Source organism: Crinia signifera, chromosome 6 (assembly GCF_055691185.1).
Source record: "Crinia signifera chromosome 6, ASM5569118v1, whole genome shotgun sequence".
Taxonomy (NCBI): domain Eukaryota; kingdom Metazoa; phylum Chordata; class Amphibia; order Anura; family Myobatrachidae; genus Crinia; species Crinia signifera.
Genome location: NC_139222.1, coordinates 150,602,080 through 150,624,550, shown reverse-complemented (window position 1 = coordinate 150,624,550; position 22,471 = coordinate 150,602,080). Strand labels below are relative to the sequence as shown.

General features: G+C 44.0%; 1 protein-coding gene across 1 annotated transcript in view; it reads right to left on the bottom strand.

Annotated features, from left to right (window-relative positions):
* LOC146007108 (fer-1-like protein 4) overlaps nt 1–22,471 on the bottom strand; it is a 153,557-nt gene that overhangs the window by 14,423 nt on the left and 116,663 nt on the right. Inside the window, exons 33-39 of the mRNA XM_083145491.1 lie at nt 21,328–21,376; nt 17,321–17,418; nt 12,488–12,619; nt 12,300–12,410; nt 7,499–7,626; nt 2,971–3,141; nt 1,037–1,191 (exon numbers count right to left, since the gene is read on the bottom strand). Coding sequence (XP_083001617.1) covers nt 1,037–1,191; nt 2,971–3,141; nt 7,499–7,626; nt 12,300–12,410; nt 12,488–12,619; nt 17,321–17,418; nt 21,328–21,376 — 844 coding nt within the window. The remainder of the gene's footprint in view (nt 1–1,036; nt 1,192–2,970; nt 3,142–7,498; nt 7,627–12,299; nt 12,411–12,487; nt 12,620–17,320; nt 17,419–21,327; nt 21,377–22,471) is intronic.

Here is a 22,471-nt window from a genome sequence, read left to right as displayed (position 1 = left end):
TATAATAAAAAAATTCCATCAGGTTGTTTCCCTACTGTCACCTCTATAGTTCCATTCGCAGATACGTTTTCTGGGAGTGTAGGAAAAAATGAAGGGTTGCCCAGGTGTTTTAAAGGGAGGGTCATAAGCGCCAGCCACTATCTGCCTGTCTCTGCCGCAAAGTTGTATACTGTAGTCATCATTTGTTATCCAATGTTCTGTTATGTGTTTTCTCTAGATGCTGAGCTTGTCACCTCTGCATACGCAGCTGCATTTCTGCGCATGTGCATACGATGGAAGCTTGCGAATTTGGCGCTTAATCTGTTCGCCGACTGCCTTTTGAGCAGGGGGCGGAGAGGGGTGTGGGGCATTAGCATACACCTAGCGTTTCATGGGCATTCGCAAGAAAACGCTGGGTGTACATACTGTATGGTAATGTGGTCATGACGCACGTGCGGGGGTTGGACAGCTGACATAACTGGATGTCAGCTTCCCACCCATATCACTGCATTTCTGTTTATGTAAAACATCAATTTGCATGCCGGACTAACGAACCCAGCTAGCGAATGGGGGCGGATGTACCACTATTTGCCGGGCAGGTTCTGGCTGACTCGCAAGGGTGCGAATTCGTGGCCAAACAAGTCAACTAGAATAAGGCCCTGTGTGTGCATATCTACAATGTAATTCATGCATTCTACATCCTCATACATTTATTTGATACTGTACTTTTAGTCATCATAATAGTTAATACACCTGACATAATGGTTCGGAATCCATGTAGTAGTCTAGTTATTCATAGCAATTACAATAGATCACAGGTTCTCAAAGTCAGTCCTCGGGATCCCACACAGTGCATGTTTTGCAGGTCTCCTCACAGAATCACAAGTAAAATAATTAGCTCCATCTGTGGATCTTTTAAAATGTGTCAGTCAGTAATGAGTGCACTTGTTACGTGACCTGGAATACGTGAACTGTGTGTGGTCCTGAGGACCGAGTTTGAGAACTACTGCAATAGATGGCTTCAGCAAACCTCTCACAACATTTTAAATCTTCTTACCTTCAGGAAATGCCTCGTTGGGTATCTTAAAAATCTTGTTATTCACTTTAACTTCCTCCCTCCTGTATTCTGGGGCTGGAAGACTGTGCTTCTTACATAATGCACTGAGAATCTGCGAGGGTTTGAATGCATCTCTCCATTTATTATAACCCTCTCTGTAGAACAAAATATTTTACATGTTAAACAATGTAGCACTATTTTGAAAATATTACATGGAAACTGGTTCAGCATATAAAATTAACATGCAGTTTTGGAAGAGTGTGATGATGGAAAAATATGTTTTACATTATTTCAGCCACAGAAACGTACACATCAGAACAAAGCTAAAAATGGGATGGAGCCACTTGCAAGCATTCGTTGAGAAATCCACCTCCTTACCACGGTCACAGGGGAATATTCCAATAGGGAAGCCACATCAACTGCAACCCCATATATTGCCAAATAGCGATCCCCGGGACTCACTGGCAGAAGGACAAATTTAAGGGTCAGGCGACCGATAGGCACAACATTATCGTCCACCCCCTTCATGTCACTTCTCCCTTCATGTTGGAACCTCACGCCAACACAGCACCAACCTCACTTTCCCTCCACCAGCACATTCTACTGTCCATTGTCCCCTCCTCCATCACCAGTTACAAAATAAAAAAATAAGTCGTAAAAACAAAGGGCCTCGTGTAGCCCTCGGCCTAGCAGCGCTCTCATGCAAGTGACCAGGCTGTGCCGCCCCCAGCAAGTGTCAGCCGTAGGCAGGTGCCTTATGTGCCTAGTGGGATATCTGCGACTGACTGCCAGTTGGTGTGGCTCCCCTATAACCCAACATTTTTTTTCAACATATCATCTCATAATGGGGCAAATGTATTAAGCCTTAACAAGAGATAAATGCAAGGGTGATAAGGAGAGATAAACTGACTGTAACATGGCAGTTAGCAGGTGATTGGCTGGACGTTTATCTCTCCTTATCACCCTTGCATTTATCTCTTGTTAAAGCTTAATACATCTGCCCCAATAATGTTTGCCTAGTTGGTAGGAAAATCTGGCAATTAATGGGAGAAAATGATAATGACCATTTGCACCCAAACACTGGAAAACAGACAAAAATCCTTTTCCAGGGTTTGGGAGCAAATTATCAATTGCCATTTGCTGTCATATAATTGAATATTTTCAATCCAACCAGCCAGCTAGTTGGAAACTTGGACAGACAATGTTAAAATGTAGCGACAGCTTTACTTACACACATGACACTGTGGAAGAGAGGGTAACTATTATAAATCATGCAGATTATTAGCACTATGCATACAATCATTTTACAGCTAGAGCTTGGTCTATTGTCTGGCTATACCTTTGATGGTCATTGTAATAAAGGGATGACAGCAGTGTTCCCTCTAAGCTGTGCGCGCGCACACAACTTGACAAGCATGCGCACAGACATTACAACAGAGCGCACAAAGCAGCAGTGGTCCCTTTTTGCAGTTGTGGACTCAATTAATGTGTGTTTCACACATTAACTACATTGTGTGCTGCGTTTTGAATGTTTAAATGTTTAATATCATTTTGAAGTAAAGTTAAAACAAATGCTGAATGTCATTTTCCAGTTATATATAAGTGACGCACAAAAATTTAAATTTCCTTCCAAAGTTGCACAGCCAAAATCTTATGCCGCACACAGCCTCTGTAAAATTAGAGGGAACATTGGTTGACAGTGTCTAGACTGACAGTCAATAGGTCCGAATAAGAGTCCACATGGATGGTCAAGTATGAAGAAGTCCAGACACATAAAAAGACCCATCATATCGACCATATGGTGGCGACCCATTTGCTGTCGGTCTAGACACTGACAACCTCTTGACTGTATACCACTAGTTTAGGAGTTAGGATGAAGATAAATATTGATTATGATTGGGACTTTTACTCTATAGGGACATGTATAAACTTACTCATCATACTGTAGTGCTAGACCACAGTTTGGTCGGTAATTGCTGTAGAAACGATTTTCCAGATCCAGCTTAGTCTCACCAATTAGATCATCTGACCCGATAAGGTCATGATCATAGATAGAGATTAACAGCTCTGATTCAACTGGGAATGAGATCGTACTTTCAAACACCCTGTAAAACAGATAAACGAGAGAGGCTATTTAATGACAAATATAGCGCATTAAGTTGGAGCCGTCAATATACTGTAACAAATATAACAAATATATATAGTTATATTTTATACTGAAAGTAGATGATGTAGATTTGCAGTGATACAACCCATCAACAGAAGTGAAAGCACAGCATTTTTAATATTCCTAACCACAGGATGAAATCGTACATTTTGGCATCTTAAGCTTTTTTTTTTTTTTCACAAAGATCATTGTCTATGGCAGTGTAAAACTTTTCCGTGGTGATTGGGAGGAGTTGGTCAGATTTAAAGGTTTTTTTGTTAAATAAAGAGTATTTTTTATTGAAATGCATATATGAAATATCACCCTGCACACATTTAATTATTGTCACCACTCCAATGGCCAGGTGCTGGCAGTGCAGCGGCAAAAATGCTGTGCAGTGCACATGGTTTTGTCCATTAGAGAAGGAATTTGCCTTTGCGAGTGAACCAAAATAAGGGCCATAGTCTTAACTCTTTATTGTATTGTGATCTATTATGATTATGGGGCTATACTGCTCTAATTATCAAGTTTTCATATAATTTAATTTGCTGGAAACTTTTAGCAAAAAATATATATATTTTCAATTAACTTCATCGAGCTATTATTACTATTGGCTACTTTCTGGGAGGAGGGTGCATCCACACCCTACAGTAGGTGTAAAGCTGCCTGCACACTATTCAATTTTATGTTCGGCCCAACAACCAAGCGGGGTTTAACAAATGGGCGGGCTGCATATTCACACTAAAGGTTTTTTTGTATATTACAAATGTTCTGCCATACTACACTGATTTTGCATATGACCACCAACAAGAAGGATGAGGTTATCAGGATAAATATGGTCAGATTAGGGAAAATGCACACACCGTGGTCATGGACGTTTTTTGACCATATTATCAGTGTTTGGCCAAAATGCTCACACTATACTATAAACCGTCTGATCCCCTGATTCTAAGCAAATCAGCCCAATAATTAAATGATGTGTAGCTAGCTTAACTTACACTCGTCAATCTTCCATAAAGTGGTTAAGGTACTTATGTAGTATCTGGGCTGCCGATTTTTTGATTGTATGCCTTAAGTTAAGGCATACAATCAGATGCGATGCGATGCGATATCGCATCGCATCGCATCGCATCCGATATCGGATGCGATGACCCGATTTTTCCATAGGAATCAATGTTAAAATGATTCCTATGGAAAAATGGGTCCTTTTCATACCCCTACTATCCAAGTGGGCATGGAGTTGGATATAAACCTGTGGCGAGCGTAGCGAGCCACCGAGCCCGAAGCGTGGCGAGCGAAGCGAGCCCCGCGAGGGGACGGTATTCGTCCCCTCGCGGGGCTCGCTTCGCTCGCCACGCTTCGGGCTCGGTGGCTCGCTACGCTCGCCACAGGTTTATATCCAACTCCATGCCCACTTGGATAGTAGGGGTATGAAAAGGACCCATTTTTCCCATTGAATTCCATGTTAAAATGGACTCAGTCCATTTTAACATTGATTCCTATGGAAAAATCGGGTCATCGCATCGCATCGCATCGCATCGAATCGCATGGTCGCATGCGATGCGATGCGATCTCCCGATCCGACCCGATTTAGAAATCGGCAGCCCAGATACTACATAAGTACCGTGGTTAATTTGTTGGCATGTAGAGGGGAAAACACTATCCTCCCCGAACTAATTTGTAAACCTCAGGGTGGACTCTGCTACTAATGGAAGAGAACAATACAAATTGCAGCAGAGGTCAAAATTTTAATTTGTTGTATTTTTTAAAATCAAACTCAAATATCATCTATCTATCTATATGGGAAGCGGTCATCTATTAGAATGAACTTAGGTCTACAGTCATTAGGTCGACCCCACTAGGTCGACTGGCAGGAAGGTCGACCTGACTTAAGGTCGACATGGGCCAAGGTCGACATGACTTAAGGTCGAATTTGCATAAAGGTCGACATGAAGAAGGTCGACTGGCCATAAGGTCGAAATGGTTTTTTTTTACTGTTTTTTGAGCCGACGTGGTATTTCATGCCCTACCATCCACTAGGGCATGGAGGAGGTTATTAAAGCTGTGGCGAGCGAAGCGAGCCACCGTGCCCGATGCATCGCGAGCGAAGCGAGGGTCCGATTCTCATTGCCAACTGTGTCCATGTCGACTGTGTCGACATTCGGATAAAAAAACAGTGAAAAACCCATGTCGACCTTATGACCAGTCGACCTTCCTCATGTCGACCTTTATGCAAATTCGACCTTAAGTCATGTCGACCTTGGCCCATGTCGACCCTAAATCAGGTCGACCTTCCAGCCAGTCGACCTAATGGGGTCGACCTAATGACTGTAGACCTAAGTTTATTCTGACAGATGTACCGATTCCATCTATATATATATATATATATCTATATCTATATATATATATATATATATATATAGATATAGATATATATATAGATATATATATATAGATATATATATAGATATATATCTATATATATATAGATATAGATATATCTATATATATGTCCAGTGTCCGTTTGTGTGTCTACGAAACACCTGTAACGCCATCAGTGGGCAGCGAGTGAAACTACATCTCTTTCTCACACATGCACAAACATCGAGGCAATCACAAGGTAGCAGACTAGCTTTCAAATCATTTGCTTCGAGTGGGCTTACTAGTATTAAACAATCTGCACTGATTCCGGCTGACTCCCAAAATCGCTTTGAGAGCCTACAAACAACGCTCGTCGGGTGTGCGAATGCCTGCCCCCCTGCTGGACGCTGAATGCCCCCGCAGGTCAGCGAATAGATGTTTTGCATAAACATCCATTTCCAGGCTTGCGTGTGGGCCCAAAATCATTCGATGATTGCTGACCTTTGAATGATTTCTATAGGGCTTGCTAATCTATCACTCTCCAGTGATTTAGATTAGCGGCGCCCTGCTCCAAGAACAGGACGGCAGCTGACATCCAGGTGATGGGCAGCTGACAATCTATAAATGTATCTATATGTCTATAATATACTGGTAGGCTAATTGGCTCCCAACAAAATTAACCCTAGAATATCTGGGTGTGCGTGTACATGTGGTAGGGAATATAATCTAATCCACTGGGGCAGGGACTGATGTGAATGTTCAAATATTCTCTGTAAAGTGCTGCGGAATTTGTGTGCGCTATATAAGAAACTGTTAATAAATTAATTAATAATAAATATACAGGACTTTCGGTTTATGCCAGTGGATCATATTCCTCCACATAGACGGCGAGGAGATCGCAACAAATTGGTTCTACAAAAAGAGTTTCTTTGGATACATCGACTTAACTCCATTATTCCTTCCGGGATTAATGATTATCAGTATTTAATTGTTTTATTAAGAGTAGTTATGGTGAAGCTAATGGTGGTGTTATTGTATGAAACATATATATATAGAGAGAGAGAGAGAGAGAGAGAGAGAGAGAGAGAGAGAGAGAGAGAGAGAGAGAGAGAGAGAGGAGAAATGTGTTTTCTATTAGATGGCACACAGATGCTCTATAGATTTGTTTTTGTGCTGTGCTCTTTTTCTAGCTTTCATGTGCTTTTTGGTTAATTTTGTGTGTTTTGTTTTGTTTCTTATGTCTGGATATTCCTGTTACTTTGTTACATATTATGGGGCACTCATTCTAATGTGGTATTATTCTGTCTATGTGTGATGACGTTTGCGGCTGATGTGCGGGGAACAGTGGTCCCCCTGTAGCCGCCCATGGCTCTTTTTGACGTTACCCAGGTAAATAAGGGTGATTGTCGTGTCCGGGTGATTTCCCTGGTTACTCCATATAACTTCAGCTAGCCTAGATTATGTCTGACATTACGACAATGGCGCATGACCACTTCCTTTATTCAGGAGTTGTTGCTATGGCGACGACACAGCACAGCCGGTTTCACGGAGCTGCTTGTTGCAGGTGTGCCTGGGCATTTATGGTAAAGTTCCGTGTTTATTATTCATGCTTTGGATTGTGACTTTATCAATCTCCCCCTCTTTGCTGTATTAAAGCATATATTCAGATTTGCACTATGCCTTTATTTCTAAATAAATGATAATTTTTTTTGATCTTTCATTGGATGCTGCTGGTTACTTGACTACATTTATGTATTCCCACATTATATGAGCCCTGCACTCCATTAGATGTCCTTAAAGTAGTTGCTGCTTGTGTCATACTATCTATCTATATATAGAGTGTCAGACATCTGTATATTATGTAAGAGTACCAAATGGACTGGTAAATAAAAATTATATATTATTGCTATAAATTTGTATCTTGTAGTCTACTGGAATATGTTGTTGTTACTTACTCTCCAAAAACTGGGTTTAGCTGTTTAGGAATATATCTCTCTTTACTGTCCATGGTCTGCTCTCCCACTTTCACTACTACATATGGATCCGCCTTCCCATTAGGATCAGCTGGAGATAAATTAGTTGCCTACAAAATATAAAGGTTAATAATATATAGTACAGAAATGGCATTATCATTGTTCATAAGGTTTTTCTTGGACATTGTTCATTTGAATTGCACTTCTGAAATGTATATTTTATTGCTGCCTGTGTGGTGCTTTAATAAAAACATGTTTGAAAAAAAAAAAAAAAACATTGTACACACAAATATCAATCAAAAACCTGCACAGCATGTAGCAATGCCATTTAATGCTGCTTTCCCACTGCCAAGCCGTTTAAAGAACCGGTATTTTTAAACGGTATTACCTTTCACATTGCAGTAGATTACCGTTTCAAATACTGTTTAAGTACCATTCACATTGCAGTAATACAGTTTAAACCCCTCATGTCCCCTGGTACCTGTCCTGCCCCCCCTCCCCCCGTACCTGCCAGCTGGTACCCTCGCTCCCCCCCCCCCTGCCCTGGTACCCCCCTCCCCCTCTGCCCTGGTACCCCCCTGGTATCCGCTGCCCGGATGCAAGGTACCAGCTGCAAGGTACCAGGGGAGGGGGGGGGGAGCAAGCTACCAGGGAAGGGGGGTACCAGGTACCAGGGCAGGAGGGGAGGGGGTACCAGGGCAGGGGGGGAAGCGAGGGTACCAGCTGGCAGGTACGGGGGGGGGGGTAGAGGGGGCAGGACAGGTACCAGGGGAGGGGAAGACTAGTGTAGGATCTTAAATACCATTTAAGAGGCATTCCCACTGCCTAAAAAGCGGCTTTGAAACGTGTAGGACTCTGCTTTTTAAACGTGTTCAGTGGCGCCGGAACGGGGGGGGCGAGGGGGCAGCTTGCCCCCCCCAAAATTATTACTGAGGCGCGCTATCGGATTCTTGCTCGGCGGGCGGGCGGCTGATTAATCAGTAATATAGGCGGGCGGTGGGCTGATTAAGCTTGATTCAGCCTCCCACCCGTCCGCCTATATTACTGATTAATCACAGCCTCCAGCCCGCCGAGCAAGAAGAATCATATCAGCCGCCCGCCCTCCCGCCCGCCCACATGGATGGCTGGCTGGCTGGCTGGCTGGCTGCTTCTGCGGGGAGATGTTTTCTACACGCGCCCGCCAATCAGTGGCTGTGGATGTGATGTGTGTCCACAGTGATTGGCGGGCGGTAGGGAGGAAGACTGGTGGATCAGTGCATGGGCGGGACTGGAGCATCCTAAAACAGCCGCAGCAGCAGCCATCACGCTGTGCTGCCGCCTACAACTAAAACTGTGTAAAGGTAAATGCTGCTCCTCTCGCCCTCCCTGCAGTGACTGACAGATCCAGGGGTTGTAATTTACCCCTGGATTCACACCAAAACAGGTTTATGTGATTAGCTCTGATTATCATCATAATATAGTATATGCCGCTGCCCTGTGTATAATGCCCACATGTATATGCCGCTGCCCTGTGTATAATGCCCACATGTATATGCCGCTGCCCTGTGTATAATGCCCACATGTATATGCCGCTGCCCTGTGTATAATGCCCACATGTATATGCCGCTGCCCTGTGTATAATGCCCACATGTATATGCCGCTGCCCTGTGTATAATGCCCACATGTATATGCCGCTGCCCTGTGTATAATGCCCATGTGTATATGCCGCTGCCCTGTGTATAATGCCCACATGTATATGCCGCTGCCCGTGTGTATAATGCCCACATGTATATGCCGCTGCCCTGTGTATAATGCCCACGAGTATATGCCACTACCCTGTGTATAATGCCCACATGTATATGCCGCTGCCCGTATGTATAATGCCCACATGTATATGCCGCTGCCCTGTGTATAATGCCCATGTGTATATGCCGCTGCCCTGTGTATAATGCCCACGAGTATATGCCACTACCCTGTGTATAATGCCCACATGTATATGCCGCTGCCCGTGTGTATAATGCCCACATGTATATGCCGCTGCCCTGTGTATAATGCCCATGTGTATATGCCGCTGCCCTGTGTATAATGCCCATGTGTATATGCCGCTGCCCTGTGTATAATGCCCATGTGTATATGCCATTGCCCTGTCTATAATGTCCATGGGTATATGCCGCTGCCCTGTGTATAATGCCCATGTGTATATGCCATTGCCCTGTCTATAATGTCCATGGGTATATGCCGCTGCCCTGTGTATAATGTCCATGGGTATATGCCGCTGCCCTGTGTATAATGCCCATGTGTATATGCCGCTGCCCTGTGTATAATGCCCACGAGTATATGCCATTACTCTGTGTATAATGCCCACATGTATATGCCGCTGCCCGTATGTATAATGCCCACATGTATATGCCGCTGCCCTGTGTATAATGCCCATGTGTATATGCCGCTGCCCTGTGTATAATGCCCACATGTATATGCCGCTGCCCTGTGTATAATGCCCATGTGTATATGCCATTGCCCTGTCTATAATGTCCATGGGTATATGCCGCTGCCCTGTGTATAATGTCCATGGGTATATGCCGCTGCCCTGTGTATAATGCCCATGTGTATATGCCGCTGCCCTGTGTATAATGCCCATGTGTATATGCCGCTGCCCTATGTATAATGCCCACGTGTATATGCCGCTGCCAGTGTGTATAGTGCCTGGGGGTAACATATAGCAATTTAGGGGGCGCCAAAATGAGATTATATCTTGCCCCCCCCAACCTAAAAACGTTCCAGCGCCCCTGAACGTGTTGAAATACCGGTTATCTTTAACCGGTAAATCAACTCTGGCGCTTTCTCACTGCAGCCTTAAACGTTTAGAAAGGGGAAAAAATGGCAATATACCGTTTAAGACCTGCAGTGGGAAAGGACCATAAGAGAACTCCATGATCTACAACTTCTGTGCTCTGACACCATTAAGCATGCAGGTTGCCAATATATCATTGTTAGTACACAATTCTTTGGCCTTTATAGGAATCATTTAGTATGAACAAAGTAGCTTATCTGGGAAAAGCAGCTACTGTATGTTTTAGGGCAGTGGTTCCCAAACTGGGTGCCTCGAGACACTTGAAACGGTGCATCGGGTTGGTGGTCCGGGATCAAAAAAATATTTATACTCAAAGTGATAGACAAAACCAAAACTGTTGGCTGACAATTATAAAATATGTCTAAAGTCAGAACCACAACTATGTCCACCACATAACAGAACCCAAGTTAAGCACACTTTTAAATTAATATTATTAAAAAAATTTCAATAAAAAAACTTTTGGACCAGGGGTGCCTTGAAAAAATGAAGATACTCCAGGGTGCCTGATTCAAGAAAGTATGGGAACCACTGTGTTAGGGTTAGGCTACGGGGAGGCAGAGAGTTAAGTTTAGGCTGCGAGAAGGGAAGATTAGGTTAATGGGAGAGGTGGTGGAAAGGGCAAGGTCCTTTTGCCCACTTGGATCTAGACTCTATCTTACAGCACTGAGGTCTTGCACTCAAATGGCTCGCTATAAAACATTAGCTAACATGGTCATTGATTAAACTATAATATCACTATATGAACTTCAGTCTACGATATTGTCATTTAAAGTGTACTAATTAAAGTTTTAGTAGCTTGAGTCTTCACCCTCCTATCTGATGTTCTAGGTTACGGGTACTTCCCCTACCTAAACTTGCACTTTTACATATTTACTTTGGTGCTCTCTCCCCAACCGATTGGTATGTGATGGGCCATGGATTAATATCGACCAAATTGTTGATCGCACAACACTGGCGTTCCCCCCAAGTCCCCACCATAACAACAGTTGAACATGTGGTCCAATCCCACTATGAATACAAAACTGCGGGCCTATTTTCCTCCAGTCATGCTCTCCGATGGTCTCCCTGGTGCGCATATAGGTCCCTCCATCCGCTGAGATAGGCCTCCTATATAGCTGTCCTATTATTTTCCTTGATGTGAGGGGTTGGGATTGCTTGGTCTACAGCAAGTTGGTCGACAGTCATTAGGTCCACACCGTTAGGCCAACATGATTCTAGATTGACATGGTTCTAGGTGGACATGGGACAAGGTTGACATGGGTCGGCTCAAAAAACAGTGAAAAACCCCGTGTAGACCTTTTGACTGTCGACCTAGACACTGTTGACCTAATGATTGTGTCGACCTAATGACCTGTTGACCTAGAACCATGTCGACCTAGAACCATGTCCACATATCCCCATGTCGACCTAATGACTGTTGACCAACTTGCTGTAGAAACTTGCTGTAGACCCAATGACCGTATCCCAATGCGAGCACTTAGATAGCTATTTTTTGAGTCTCCCTGTTGTTATTGCCTAATAATGAAACTTTATCTTTTCCGTATGGCCAGTATATGTTTGTGAATGCTTTAGTAGCGATGTTCTTATATAAAATTCTGTCATTCTTTTATGTATTACTTTTTTGTCTCATGACAATATTTTGTAGTTCTGCAAATGTATCCCCTTCCCCCATTATCCCACCTTCCCCTTTTTTCATTCTGTATCCCTCTCCCTATTTGTGTTTTATAAAACGTTAATAAAAATGTAATTCGAAAAAAATAAAAGTTGAAGTAGCTTACTGTCCAACTATTATACGTACTAAGGGGAATTGTTACTGGTATATGCACCATTCAAAAAAGCTATGCAGCCATATTGCCTGGTATTTTATAGGGAAAGTACATTTTACAGTTGGAAAAAACAATCCTGCAGATGCATCAGATTTAGGGGTGCGCACGTCTATCAGAAGATACTCACTTTGATAATGTAAATTCTCACAAGAACTTTTACAGGACGGTTCCTTGGTACACCCTTCATTACCTGGAACTCATCAGTGGCCTCACTTGCTGGGTAAATATAGAATGATCCCTAGGATACATAATTATAGCATCAGAAACAGCCTGTGTTCCAGAACCAAGTATAAGTAATCACAACAGATAATATACCTTGTATTTTCCCATGAAGCTGTCTTCATCATTTCCATCCTCATCATCCAATGCCTTGCCTCGATGCAGAGGAAATACATGTAGCCAGTCTTCAAACTTGTTATATTCCTCCTCAAGTTCCCCTTTACAAATCTACAAGAAACAACAGCTGTGAGTCTACAGTAAAGCCCCATACACACTAGCCGACCCGGCCAATGACCATATAGTTTACTATATCAGCTACGGGCGTCCGATATCGCTCAGTGACATCACCAGGACCCGCTAAACATGAAGGTCGTTTACCTATATAGTGAAATTGCATGTTCTGCAAACATCAATCATCATTAATGATATTCAGTGAACACACTAGATGATATTGTGAAAGATATCACTCGGAAGACCCTTTCTGTGTTATGTCTTTAACAATATCCTTCAAACATGGCGCCAGGGCTGAGGAGGGCGGGACTACGCTGTCAGTCACCGCCATAATAATCGTTACATACTATACCACGTGCTTTAATGCCTATGACGCATTATGCTCCATGCCATAAATGCCAATAACACATTATACCGCAAACCGTAATGCCGAAATTGATTTATTTATATATAGTAGAGAATAGGTGTTACTCCCCAGACTTCAAAAATGACACCTGGGTACAGGGGGTGAAGTGACAGAGTGTGGGATGAAGGGGTGAGAGGGGGTGAGGTGAAGGGGCGAGAGGTGTTTAGGTGATGGGGTGAGGTGATGGGTGGCGTGACGAGCTGAGGTAATGGGGCGAGAGGGGGTGAGGTGACATGAGGGTGAGGTGATGGGGACAAGAGGGGTTAAGGTGACATGGGGGGAGGAGGTGAGGTGATGGGGGCGAGAATACCCAGCTTTACGCTGTATAAGAATGGAGGTGACAGGCGCTGCCTCAATATTTATTGTGGTGCTTCTACCCCCCGCCTCCTTATTCCCGGTCACTGCTGTTTATGTGAGGCAGCTTTCAGAGAGAGCAGATGACCAGGGGCTCAGACCCAACATTTTAAAAGGTGATTCCTGAGGAGACTGCTGACTAGCCGTACCGCAGAGACACCATGCAGGAAGAATCCGAAGCAAGTCAACCCAGGCCGGGGAGTGGCAGTGCTGCACATTGTAGGCGCGGGCGCTGCTAAAATTAGAGGTTGGAGGCTGCCTCGCAGACGGACATCCCCGGAGGCGGAGAGTATAGAGGCCCCCCTCCAAATCCCTGCATCCCTATTCCGTGCTCTCTGATCCCTCACCCCCCTTCCTTCCCTGCAGTCCCAGTCCCACTCCCATCTTAAATCAGCTCACTTGGTTATTTTCCAGCTATAATGTACAGTGTAGTACTGACACCTACTGGTGTGATATCAGACTGCCTCTCTATGCACACTATGTACTCGGTAATACTTGTAACAAGGTTGGGTCATGTGGCACAAGCCTCAAGGTGTTAACAGTATAACAAGGACATATTTCGTATTCCATACATTCACAGCCATAGGCAAATCTAGGGGGTGGTCCGGGGGTGCACAGGACCACCCATTAGCCTATTTTGTAGCTGAGGGATGGGGCTTTCCAACGAGCCCAGCCCCGTGTCTCTAGCCCCCTGGGAACCGGAGATACGGCCAGGCAAAGCTGGAACGTTTTCACTATAGGATAAGATGGGACCCGCTAATTCCGACCCCCACCCAGTTCAACGGCTGCCAGTTCCCCCTTTGGCATAACTGAAGCTCGAGGTTGATCTCAGTCTAACCTAAATCGCTGGGCCTTCAATCTGATACCAGGCTGGATCTATATGGGTTAATTGGTTCCAGGGATATTGAGGTTAAACCGATTTTTTTATTTCTTAAACGTAATTTCATGACTGTTTATGTTCTTTGAGGGCAGATTTCTCTGGAACCAAACAGCCCAGTTTCACGGGACCAAAATCATTCGAAGCCAACTCAAAAGTTCTTCAATATGATACTGGTCTCATGTAAATGGGTCAGTTGGTTCCGAAGATATAGCTGGTTGGTTAAAAGGGGGTAGGGAGAGGGGAGTGGTTGTCTCTCCCCCTCACACCAGAAAATTCAGGGACTAGGCTGGTGTATAAGGGGTCAGCCTGGGAATGTCCCTGCATGATCCTGAGACCATATTCCCAGGTAAATCCCTGCATTTTCTGTTATGAAAGGGGTATTATTTCAAACAGCCATGACCTGCAGTGCTCTGAATTCAGCTGCCCTTAATCATGTGGTGCCGGCGCCCAGCGTGCTCCCCCGACGTCACGCACAACAAGAGCGCGCACAATATTTCAAATGTCCACTCCGCTAGAGGGGGCACCAGGAGGGGAGTGGGAGCATGCTCTGCGCTGCACTCTGCTCCTCTCCCCATAGAAGCAGCTGCACCGCTCTCCATCTCTCCCTGCAGCAGCAGCGAAGGCTCATATAAAAATTTACAGTAAGTGGCACTTTTGGGGGCATTGCTTAAGGGACCCTACAAGTGGTGGTAAGTGGGGGCATTACGCATAATGTGTGGCTTCATGTGTAAGGGGCATTACGGTGTGCAGCATCATGTGTAAGCGGCATTATGTGTGCAGCATCATGTGTAAGGGACATTATGTGTGCAGCATCATGTGTAATGGGTACTATGGTGCGCGGCATCATGTGTAATGGGTACTATGGTGTGCGGCATCATGTGTAATGGGTACTATAGTGTGCGGCATCATGTGTAATGGGTACTATGGTGCGATCAAGCAAGAACCCCCTAGCAATGAGCACGAAGGTAAGAAGCACTTATGTGGCAAATATGTAATGGGCATTACGGTTTGTTATATAGAATGTAATGGGCATCATGATGTGTGGCACAATGTGTAATGGGCATTATGCTGTGTAGCCTTATGTGTAATTGGCATTACGGCGTGTGGCTTTATGTGTAATGGGTATTACGGAGTTTGCTAAAATGTGTAATGGGCATAACTGTGTATGGTCTAACGCAGTGGTAGCCAACCCTAGTCCTCGAGAGCTACCAACAGTTCACATTTTCCAGACAACCTAGCTGCTGCACAGCTGCACTCATTAATCACTGACACATTTTAAAAGATCCACTGATGGAGCTAATTAGCTCACTTGTGATTCTGTGAGGAGACCTGCAAAACATACACTGTTGGTAGCTCTCGAGGACTAGGGTTGGCTACCCCAGGTCTAACGTGTAATGCCACACCCCTTTTTGTGATGCCACGCCTCCTTCCCATGAGACCATGCCCCCTTTTTGCCGCGCGGCTAAGCCGCGCAAAGATCCCTCTTCTATTACGTCTTGATCTGGGACCACCCATTACCATAATTCTGGATTCGCCTATGTTCACAGCCCTTTGTCTAGCTCTATAAACACAGGTTAGGACACGTGTTTCGCACTAGGAGCTTCTTCCTAACCTATAATGTTAAGATTATATCAACAGTCCACTCATCTTACCTCGCAACATAGTAATACTTATTAACTCTGAGCAAATGATAAACAACACACTGTCTAATGAATACAGTGCATAGAATATAGGAATGTGTATTGTCAGTGCATGTGAAAGATAAAACCTGAATAAAAATTAAAATACAGGTTAAGTGTGGAAATTGAGATAGAGGCTATTGCCCATCTTAATAACCATACTAGCACAATATATATGTGTAATAAAATCAACCAAAACACCATCTCCCCACTGTGACACATTTGGAACTGTATGAATGCATGCATTCATCCGTGCATTTCATGGGTTCCATATAACTCAGAGTAACAAATATCCATTAACAAGTGGTTAATAGGGGTCTGGCAGAGATATGCACAGTATTTGAGTATGATGTGAGAGTCAAAAGCCAATAATAGGCACTACGTGAATCACACATACCTATAAGGGATTTAAAACATACCATAACTGTGTATATCCTGGTGATACAAATCCCAAGCCCATAACAGGCACCATATTCCACAGCCCGGTCTACCTATATTTTAAAAAACCTATCTAACACTTTATTCTTACCTTTTGTCACTACATGTATGTATATGTTGTATGTTAATTTTAACTTCTTGTATTTCGCAAACCATAGTCGGTGTATCCTGAATCCTCACTATAATAAAGATTAAAAGGATTCCCCACTTAAGATATAAATCCGAATAATATTTCCATAAGACAATAACCAACCTAAAAATGAATGTGGTGTGCATCTGCTATGACTACTTTTCTTTCTCTTCTTTGTTTGCAACTATTGTATTGAGTCGGTAGGATAGCACCCCCGCTAGTTGAATCTAATATAGCGGTAAATACCCTGATCCAATTGGGTACAATTTTCTCTTTTTGTGTGCAGATCTCAAACCAATCCCCTTTCTAAACCCCTTGGCATTGAGCATGAAGACCCTGGCATCGAGCATGAACTTCCTAGCAATGAGCATCTAGTTAAATGGCACTTATGTGTCAAATGTTTAATGGGCATTACGGTTTGTTTTATAGTATGTAATGGGTATCATGTGTGGCCTTATGTCATGTGGCTTTATGTGTAATGGGTATTACAAAGTTCGCTAAAATGTGTGGGGGGGGGGGGCGCAAAACATACCCTTGCTCTGGGCACTGTGGCACCTAGCTACACCACTGGGCTAGGCACAAAAAATGTGGGTTTGGAATTTGTTTATATCCTTCTCTCCCATTCTTTGAATGATTGCAATTCTCATGGCTAAGATCACTTCTATGGTATGTGTCTAATATAACGACAATGGTGTGTGTCACAGCCACTCCCGGCACAGTGTAGCATATTTAGTGCATCATTGCTGCTTGCCGACGCCATCTGAGAGGGTGACACCAATATAGCAAAGCAACTCTTTACAAGACAAACTACCTTTAGCGTGGATATTGCTTTTCTTTGTGGCTTCACAATTTCATCTTCAACAATTTCTTCTTCACCTGCAGCATCTAAGGAGTTGATATTCACTGCATCTAAAGAAAAGTATGAATATGAAGGGATACATTTACTAAAGGATGAAAGTCAACAGTATTTCCAATCACCGAATCTGTTTATTTTATCCTTCAACTTCAGTCAAGTTTCAACTTCAGGTCAGTTGAACTTGAAACCCGTTGTTACATTTTTACAGGCGTAAATGCCGTCTGATTTAAATTTTCAGTTCAATTCAACAGCAAATAGAAGTGCAAAAAGAATAGGTTTAAAGTAAGTGAAGAGGTTAAAGTGAAAAGAAAAAAAAAGTTGTTACAGGAAAATAAGGGGGAAAACCAGGGCCATCTTAACAGAAGTATGGGCAAAGCAGTGCAGTGGTGCCCCTACCTGATATATACAAACATATATATAGGTGGGTGACAGCAGCTTAAGGGGGGTGCATAGTGGGTGAAAGCAGCGTGCAGGTGGTGGGTGAGGGTGACTGACAGTGGGTGACAGCAGTGTGAAGGTGAGGGAGAGTGAGTGACAGCAGGGTGAGGGCGACGGGCAATGGGTGACAGCAGTGTGAAGGTGACAGATAGTGGTTGACAGCAACGTGAGGGTGACGGGTGAGGGTGATGGGCAGTGGGTAACAGCAGTGTGAAGGTGACGGATAGTGGGTGACAGCAGTGTGAGGGTGGTGGGTGAGGGTGACGGGCAGTGGGTGACAGCAGCGTGAGGGGGATCAGTAGTGAGTGAGGGTGATGGGTAGTTAGTGAGGGTAATGGGCAATGGGTAACAGCAGTATGAGGGTGATGGGCAGTGGGTGACAGCAGGGTGAGGGTGATGGGCGGTGGGTGACAGAAGCGTGAGGGTGATGGGCAGTGCATGAGAATGACAGGCAGTTGGAGACAAGTATTACTACTTATTTAGCAAGGCCTACTGCGCGGAGAGCTGGAGATTTGGCCAGCAGCATTTAGTGAATCCTAACACTGTTATGCCGCATAACGCTAGATGCTGCCCGCTGCGGGCTCCCGCTCTGCCTGATTCTGTACAAAGTCTTTAATTAGGCTGTCGGCCCACAGTTTTAGAATTGTACTGGCACGGGGCACATGCCAGCTTGCCCCCTGGCCAGGGCAGGATTAAGCCTTTGGGGGACCTGGGGCACCTAAGACAGTGGGGCCTTCTACCTTTTGCTGTGTGTCTGTGTGTGGCTCCTTCCCTATGCATATGAATGACTGGTAGTTGAATGACAGCATCAGTATTGTGACTGACAGCATCCCAACCACTGGGATGTTGTCTGCATCCTGCAGAACCCACCTTGTGTATACCAATATATCTGCTTCCCTGGGTTCTCTATGGAGAATGTCACATCTCCTGTAAATGTGCAGTAAACAACCCAGAGACAAATGACCTCTATAGAGAACCTGGGATTGGGCTGGGCAGACACATAGTAAACAAGACACTCCTGAGAAGTGGTACCTGGGTGGCAGACAGAGAGGGGCTACTGGTGGTCCTGGGAACATATCCTCTCCATTAGGCTCTAAATCTAAATAAATAATTCACTGAATTATCTGCACAATTTTCTATAATAATAAAAAAAAGGAGCTCATAAATCTCCCCCCTCCCAGAAATGTGTGTAGCAGTGAAGTTACTTTATGGGATAAAGTAATGATAAGTACCGTGCACTGCCACCAACCACTCATAACTGTATCAGTGCTATCCCTCAAGCAACAACACTGACCATCACCACCTGGCTTCTACCTGGAGTTATTGGAGGTAGTGTCAGTCAGGAGTAGGAGATGTAGCCACAGAGGACGCTGTGGGAAGGATAGAGGGAAGGGTGGAAGACGGGGCCAATATTGTAAGGAGTGTAGCTCATTGGTGGCTTGGCTTGTCCCAGGGAAGGGGAGGGCAGCCACTATAGAGCAAAGTACTACTGGGTAAAAGGGCATGGCTATGCTGGACTGCAGCAGTGTATATAACAGGGACCCTCCTGCTGCTGCCTGGGACCACTAGGGCATACTCTATAGATCTCCTTCTTTCCGCCCTCCCTGTGGCAACATGTATAGGCCCCACCCCTGCTGACTACAGAGGGAGAAAGCTCTGAACGCTGACAGGCAGCCGCAGTAGCTGAGCTCCGATTGCAGCAATGAGTCTGGCAGAGATCCCCGGAACTGTCTTAAGTTAAGTGGCCCAAATTTCTGCACAGCAGCCTCTCCTCAAGCTGATCACACATGCAGCAGATTCACGTGCATTCTGCCCTTTTGAGCAGATGCACATGTTCGCCCAGTAACATGACCAGTCCCAGACTCCGGAGTGTCCTCTCTGGCAGTGACAGCTGTGCTGCTGCTGAGAGAGAGCTGCTGCTGGCATAAGAGCTGTGTCATGACAGCTTCGGCTGGGGGGCCCCGCAAAGACCCCCTGTGCCCTACCCTTTATCCGGCTCTACCCCCGGGCCAGTCCGCCACTAGTTGGGCCCCTAGCATTATTGGGCCCCTGGGCCACTGCCCATCAATCCCATGCATTAAGACGGCCCTGGGGAAAACAGATGTGGGGTTCCTTCACTTTCCCAATGACCAGCACCGTGCTGAACCATCCAGAGGGCTTACATCATAGCAGGGGAACACATAACAAGGGGTCCCCCTGCCATCACTTAAACCCACCCAAATTGGTCAGTTTAGGGCTGGAAATCCTCCGAAAGTTGGGACCACCCCCCATAAAAATCAAGATTTTTCTTCCGGAAGATGACTAAAAGCCCAGGGCTATGCCACACATGCCTGATGGTGGTGGATGTAGGGTTCATGCTTTAAAAATAGAATTAATACAGTATTTCTATATTAATCCCAGCAAGCCTGCACTGACATGTCAGCATGTGAAGAACTACAATTGCCAGGACATTAAGGGCATGCTGGCATCTATAGTCACTATGTCAAGAAAATATAACATTAATGACAGAACACACACACACACACAAACCAATTATTTTTAATTATATATGAATATATTTGCACACACACCATACTTGCCTACTTCACTGTAATGTATGGGATGCTTTCATATCTGGATGCTCAGAAGAGTAATCAGTGGCTGCAAAAGCCACTAGACCATCCGACCCCCAGAGGAGGCAACCATAAAGTTGGCAAATATGATACACACACACACACAATCCAATGATTGATATCAGAATGGAGAGGGAGGATCAAAGACCTGGCCTGGCTTTTTAAACTGCAGTATACCTTCTCCACTTGTGGCTATATTTAAAACCTTTGTTGCAGAAGATTTTAAATTACAGCCATGTACCGACACATCCTTAAGGTAATATTGCTAATGGACAAAACTAATCCAGTAGTTAAACTAGAACTAGTCACAGACTGCAGTGTGGCCTTTGTACCATGTGTTGTCAGGCAATGCTGTTTGAGTTGGAACAAGAACATATTCAGTAAGCATAGTACTCCTACACTTCCCCCTATGCCAGAGAGGCTCCCAGACAGTAATATCTATTTTGTTTCGTTAATATGAAATTACTATTTGTTCATTAATATCTCACATAAAGCCTAATTCAACATGGATTGCTAATTAGAGAAAACATAATGGGACTGCAAGCAGAAAGCTGCCGTCCAGACAGAAAGAAGAAATGCCCCTTGCAAAATTGCAAATGTAATGCAAATAGCGATGTATTCGCAGATCCAGTGCACCAGCCAATCAGTTTACCTTGTCAGCCTGTCTCTGTCGCAGAGTTGTGGGGGGTCAGACTTACATTTGCAAAGAATGAGAGAAACATTTGATGGTGACTAAATTACATATGGATGTGCGACAAGATAGCGGATTGCGATATTTTCGCAACTCACTCAAGGTTTACCTAGGGCAGGTTTTTACTCTGGGCGGTGGATAATATTTGCAGTAATCTGCACATTTGGTCTGAATCAGACCCATTGCCTACTATTCTAAAAAATGTTTAATGAATCTTTCACCTCCAGCTTCTTCATTTTCTCCTTCTTCATCATCTTCAGCAGCATCTGCCTATAAATATAAATGATAAAGAGAAAATATACAGGAAATAAAAGTATGGAACTCTCTTCCAGAAAGTGGTGGTATTGGCAGACACACAACTAAATTTAAAATAAGGTTTGATAAGTATTTATTAGAAGAAAACATCACGGGGTATAGCCAATAAACAAAGGTAGCAAAGCTTAACTAGAGTAGATAATATCACCTGAGATAATATCAGAACCATACTTGCTAACAGGTGTTACAAGAAAATAAAAATATATATAAAAATATATATATAAAAATATATATATATAAAAAAAGGTTGAACTTAATGGACATATGTCTTTTTCAACCTAAACTACTATGTATAAACGATAAAAATGAACTGCTTTATTCTCGAGGTTTATGAAATAAGAGGGAATTTTGGCAGAAGACAATACAGACGGGGCGCATGGCAATCACAGCATTTAGCATGAATCAAGCTCTCACAAGAAGGGCCCTCTCTCCTCGTGTGCTTTTCTTAGAATAGATAGATTGATAGATATATATATATATATTACTGCTTTTCTTAGAATATATATAATATACCCTTATTGGATTATACATATCCTACCTTGCTGTATTATTGGGACATACTGTGTCACCTTAAAGGAGCACCCCCCTAATATTTAATTGCTGGTCGTGAGTGCGGAGTTCCCAAACTCTATCTATATCTCTCTCTCATATATATATTTATTTGTGCTGGGGCACCGGGTGCAGATATCACAGTCATTTGGAGTGCCGGACTATTGTGACATATATATATATACATATATATATATATATATATATATTTTACACACATCTGCCACCCTAATAACTGCTTCAGTGTCCTGTCTCCTGATGAAACTGTCTTTATTTACCATGCGCTTGTACTAATTTGCCATGTACTGTAACTCAGGGGTAGATTTATTAATTTTCCTTAAGGATCCTTATGGGCGCAGGTTCGCTTCACCACTTTATCGTGGTGAAGAGAACCTGACTTTCGCCCAAATCTATTATTGTTTGGCCGCACGTTATGGGAGTGCGTTATCCCCTCCTGCCGGGGATACGCTCCCTCCCATAACAGCTGTGCGATCCTCCCTG